This window comes from Acanthisitta chloris, unplaced genomic scaffold (genome assembly GCF_000695815.1).
Source record: "Acanthisitta chloris isolate BGI_N310 unplaced genomic scaffold, ASM69581v1 scaffold10920, whole genome shotgun sequence".
NCBI lineage: Eukaryota > Metazoa > Chordata > Aves > Passeriformes > Acanthisittidae > Acanthisitta > Acanthisitta chloris.
The window spans coordinates 3022-8390 of NW_008649920.1; the positions used below are offsets into that span (position 1 = coordinate 3022).

The 5369-nt window shown below is 38.1% G+C and overlaps 1 protein-coding gene across 1 annotated transcript; it reads right to left on the reverse strand.

Moving 5' to 3' along the window:
• Positions 1-1166: 1166 nt before the first annotated feature.
• Positions 1167-4112, reverse strand: NDUFB3 (NADH dehydrogenase (ubiquinone) 1 beta subcomplex, 3, 12kDa). The gene is made up of 2 exons (XM_009078306.1): positions 3961-4112; positions 1167-1436 (listed from the first exon to the last, which is right to left on the reverse strand). The coding sequence occupies exons 1-2, from the start codon at positions 4110-4112 to the stop codon at positions 1280-1282; spliced, it is 309 nt and encodes a 102-aa protein (XP_009076554.1). The 3' UTR covers positions 1167-1279.
• Between the last annotated feature and the right edge of the window lie 1257 nt (positions 4113-5369).

A 5369-nucleotide genomic window follows, 5' to 3' on the forward strand; every position in this document is an offset into this window, starting at 1 on the left:
AACTCCACTGAACAGTGCAGCTGCACTCACACAGTAACAGTTTATTGGCTCTAAAAATAAAGCTGTTACAATCTCACTCAGAAATGTTGTGTGATTATATATATTAAAAACAAAGAAAGACACTTTAGCCATGTTTTGGTAGGACCTTCAGCTTTCTCGTTAAACCTGCAATTTGCGACGCAATTACTTAAAATTTTGTTTCTTCACCAGAGAAGTACACTATGTAATTGTTCAGTTCATTTAGTTTCTCACTTGTCTGATTTTGCTTTTGTTTAGTGTTTCTGTTCAGAGTTTCTGTTGTTTGGACTGAAAATTATTATGCCTTACTTTGTTACTAATAGCATAGCAATGTTTACAGTAGGATATTCAGCAAATTCTAATTCCTAGCACTGCAGTGGACATCTACTGCCAACAGGCCCATTTCTACTCCAGGCCTCACTATAGGCATTCTTAAATCACTCCAGAAGCTGTTAGATAATTGAAGGAAAAAACAGGACATTTAAAAGAAATTATCAAAAGAAATCAGGTGTAAAAATAAATAAATCTGTACTTAATACACCAGAACAAAGAAAAGAAGAAATGGTTCTCTTTTTTTCACATTACAGTCAAGTATATTGGGTCATATTAGGATAAGGTACAGTTATTGCTGAGTGAAACATTTTATTCTACTTTGCTAAGCAAATATGGCAGCAATGTAATTTTTAATCTCTGGACATTACACAGCAGATTATTTTGGTGCATAGTGTCTGTCAAGTTAATCGTGTTCAATAGGATTAAGTATAAACTTTGGTATTTTCATATACTTTGAGATTTTTTTGAAGCTTTAAGGTAATATTTCTTTTTATTTAGAGAAAATAAGAGTGAATAGTAACAAATACTTCCAAGAAATGTCAAGTCAATCATTACCACTAACATAATCGTTATTAAACCTGTAATAAATACAGTATAATTTTTTTCTCTTAAAAGCAACACACTTCTCAGTTTCACCTAACAGAATGTTGGCAGGGCTTGAAAGAGCTGATTTGATAGTTTCCCTTGTGCTTTAAAGGATAGTTCAGCACACCCAAGAGCTGTCTTGGGTTGCTTTTCCTGCAGATTGAAGTCAGTTAAATGGCTCTGGATGTTTTTTGATCCTTGCACAAAAGTACAATAAAATCAAAGAAACATGGTTTTGCCTGTGATAGACTTTAATATGCATATTATAAGTACAGAGTGAGCAGCAGGCTTATATATGTTTCAGCTTAGTAATCAGTAAGTATTAAGTTGTCATATTTGATCTTCAGTGATGACCTCCATTCTTCTTTGGAGGAAACAGAGTATATTCAATGCCAAGAGCTATGACGAAAGCTGCAAATCCCCACTTGAGTCCCTTAGTAAAGACTTCTGTTAAGGTGACCGGTTTTGCAAAGCCACCCATGTATCTCCAGGCTTCATTGCTAGAGGAAAAATGATACCAAAAGGAAAAAACAACAGGATCAGTGGAGCCACTGTGATAAACATTAACAGCAATATCTTTATTTGGAAAGAATGATGAAGGTGTTTCAGTCAGACATACATTGAGACTGTACAGAACATTCTGTCATTTAAGTATCAGGAGCTACCATAAACAAAGTTCATTATAATAACTCTAACCCTTTGTGCATATCATTTGAGAAACAAGCAATGCCAGCAACAAACATAACTGTAGTAACAGAATCACCTCCCCAAACTGACCTAGTTGATGTCTTCTGGTTTTACTCTGAAACAAAGTGAGAACCCACTAGCACTTGCATGGGATGGACTAACTACAAAGGCTAAGTCACTGTGCTAGACAGTATCTAGCGGAGTTACATCATACAAGGAAAGTTTTTACAGACATACAAAACTCATCCTAGTGTGAGGCACTTTCTGTTTTACAATACAACACTTAGGGTCAGATAAGCTGATTTAAAGAAAGGAAAAAAAAAGCAAAGCTGAAAAGATTGTGTTTAGCTCTAGCTACAGAATATTTACAAACTTTATGCTGTTTTGCCTTACTGTTTTCAGCTTACATTGTTGCTGAAAGTTAAGTCACTGCCCTAACTGACTACAAGTATTTATGTGGAGCACAACCACTGTAACCTATAGAGATGGATGCAGTTTGTTTTTTCTAAGGACTCAAAGGCCTTTAAGAAAAGGAAAAAACCCTATTTTCACAGAATCAAGCAATAACATTAGAACCATCATTTCAGAAGATACAGGTTTTAAAATAAGGGAGCCAAGTATTTATGTTCACAGATAATCCCTTTGTGCAGATGCATTTTGTGACTTGGAATGATATTGGCACGGAAGATGCCAGTATGGGGTACTAACTGATACAGACTTCAGTTTCCACATATGACATCTTTCACACAGCTTATTCTGTATTGAATATGTACATTAATGTGCATTTGCCATCAAGGTAGAAAGCTAACTCCCCATTAAAATGAACTTAACATACCAAAGAGGGCAGCCCTAGAAAGGGTTCCTTTTTCAAGACTTCTGGTCTGAAACATTGATAATGCAATCTTCTCCCAGATTACTAAAGCAAGTGACTTGATACTGTAATTTCTCCTTTGTTAAGAAGATTGGCATACTTGTACCTGTCCTATGGAATTGAAATACCACTTTACATAAAATTTTAAAAGTTCAGAAGGAATCACCTCATACTTTTGAGTTTCACTTGGTTTGTTATTTAAACTCCTAACATAATTAGCTCAATCCCCTTCTTTACTAGAGAAACATCAGTTTCCTCCTAGATAAAAGAAAGGGCAACAAATATTACACAGGCTCTATTCTAGTTTGTTGTTTCACAGTACTTCCTGGAATTGGAAGTGTATGCATTAGAAGTCAGGTTAATTTACACTAAACTTAAGATACTAAACTGTGTCCTTTTTTAAGTGAGAATAAGCCTATTGCTTGCTGAAAACAATTCTGTCTGAAGCAAAGGAAAAAGAAAAGCTAATGCTACTTGCACTCCACAGAAATAGAAGCAAGGTAAATGTGACACAGGCCAGGAAAGCTCATTAAAGACTCATATTTCAGATTCTTGTCATCATTAAAAGTATGTTTTACTTTATGCTTACAACTTTAAACTATTTTAAAGGAAGGAAAGAAATGCTGTCAATCCCAAACCCCTTGAGAGGTTATAGCAGGAAACAACTTCTTAACAGATTACCTATTTGCTCTTACATTTTTCTTGTAGTGCTTTGAAGTAAAGCCTTTTCTACGAAGGCTCCAGGAATAGTTTGCTCATGCAACTCTTCCCTTACAGAAGAACCAGACTACACAGCACAAGACATTTAGCAAGATGAAAAGGTGCTTGAGCAAAGTAACACATAATTCATGATGTGTGAGAAATATGTTAAACCCTGTTTTAACAGCTGCCTAAATGACCTAGAATTGCTCTGCCTTAGAGGGAGGAGATATTCATTGTACAGTGGGACAGCTTAACAGGTCTAAAGCTGATCCTCCATTATGTCATTCACTGCTGAGCCAAACGAGATGCACAGTTGAATGCCCAAAATACGAGTACATTTCTTCTCTAATAAAGGTTTCCTGTTGTATGTGGGGAATGCTAATGCTGCTCAGAAAGTCAATGTAATTTCCATCATGTTCAGCAAGATCTGAGCATAAATCTCTCTGCAGAGCAGGGATAGGCTTACTCACATGTGCAGACCTAATATTACTTAGGTGTTTTGGTAGATAAGGTATCTGTGCCTGATCTGTTTGTTTCATCATGAACCACAATGTGCAAGGGAGCCTTGCAGAATGTGGAGACTAGTCAAGGTGATGCAAGGTGTGACCTCCATACACACACACAAAAAAAAAATCAATAAAGACTGAAACGAAATTCTGATTAATTTTCACTGGTTTTACTAAAGGAGCAATGATCTGCGATGACAAGGTCCAGTTGATGCCACAAGATGACACAAAGGTTATTTTTGAGGCTGTTGCACTTACCGAGCCCATGGATCCCTAAGACCCCGTTTAGCTAGTCTTTCCTGGACCTTCTCCAGTGGAGTACCCTCTATCTTCCACTGCCTGTAGTCAGGGAGTTCCATTTTGCCATGCCCATGGCCATGGCCATGGCCATGCTCATTTCCATGCCCCATACCTGCAAGAAAAGGTAAGTTTGTTATTTATTAGAGAGTATCATCTTATTTTCACACATATGCAAAGAACAATCCCCCGTACAGGAGAAATGGGGAGGTAACAAGAAGAAACAAAGAGCTTTGTTCTGCAGAACAAAGAGCCAAGAGACTTTGTGCTGCACTTCAGAAGTTAGTGATTACACACAGTAAGGCAAACTGGGCAGACTTAAGTACTACTGTGTTTTAAGTCACCACCACCAGTACATCCATGGGGCAGATATATACATTTCCTATGCCAGAAAAGTGTGTAAGGACATCAATGATGTCTACAAATGCACTTCAACAACAGTGGGGCCCATCAACTTCACGACTTTCCAGAACATATGACAAAAGCTCAGAGTTCAGCATGTAGATTTCTGATGTAGGTATGGCAGAGCCGTGATCACCAAGCCCTGAAGGAAAACACGAGAAGAACACAGACTTAGCTCCTCAACTGCTTTTCACTTGCCTCCAGTTCAGTCAAACATAACTGTTAGAATCAATAAGTACAGGACAGATGTGTGAACAAGAAATAACTCTAGTCATTTGAGGAGGCTGAAAAATATATTTCTATTTACATACACCTTAGAGAACTATGAAAATACAAAGTTTCTCTTTAAAAACAGTGATCAAGGGAGATGAGAAGATGAACACTTTCAGTGAGATCAGAAAGGCCTGGAAGAGAATAACAATAGCTTTGAAGTCTCTATTTTCACAAAGCATCTGAGACTTCTTTGAGCCAAGATTTCTCACTTTAACACACAGCAAGTAGCAATCAACAGATTTAATATCCTTAACTCCAGGGAAAATTGCTTGGAATGTAGTGGTGTCAATAACACAGCTGCAATGCCTGTAACTCTTGAAAAAAGCTCAAAGCTGTGGAAGCAAGCAAAGATTTTCTTGCAGAAGGAAATTGAAGAGCAGCACTAATGCCGTCATTATCAGAAAAAGCTCGCCCCAGGTTAGACCCCTGTCGACAGCCTTGCCATGAAACCGCAAGACCTCTCTCCTACCGACATTTACAAGAAAGGAGGTTAATGCAGTGCCCACCGGCACCGCACTCGCCGTGGCCAGCGGGCTGTATTGCAGCATCAGCCAGGCACTGTCCGCCCGCAACACCAGCAAGAGCGCATCGAATCATGGAATCGATCAGGTTGGAAAAGACTTATGAGGTCACCAACTCCAACCTATGACCTAACGGCACCATGTCATCTAGACCATGGCATTAAGTGCCATGTC

Coding starts and splice junctions, on each gene's coding strand:
- NDUFB3 (XM_009078306.1), bottom strand. CDS start 4,112: ATGGGGCATGGAAATGAGCATGGCCATGGCCATGGCCATGGGCATGGC. Junction 1,437..3,960: donor CTTAGGGATCCATGGGCTCG/GTAAGTGCAACA, acceptor TTTTTCCTCTAG/CAATGAAGCCTGGAGATACA.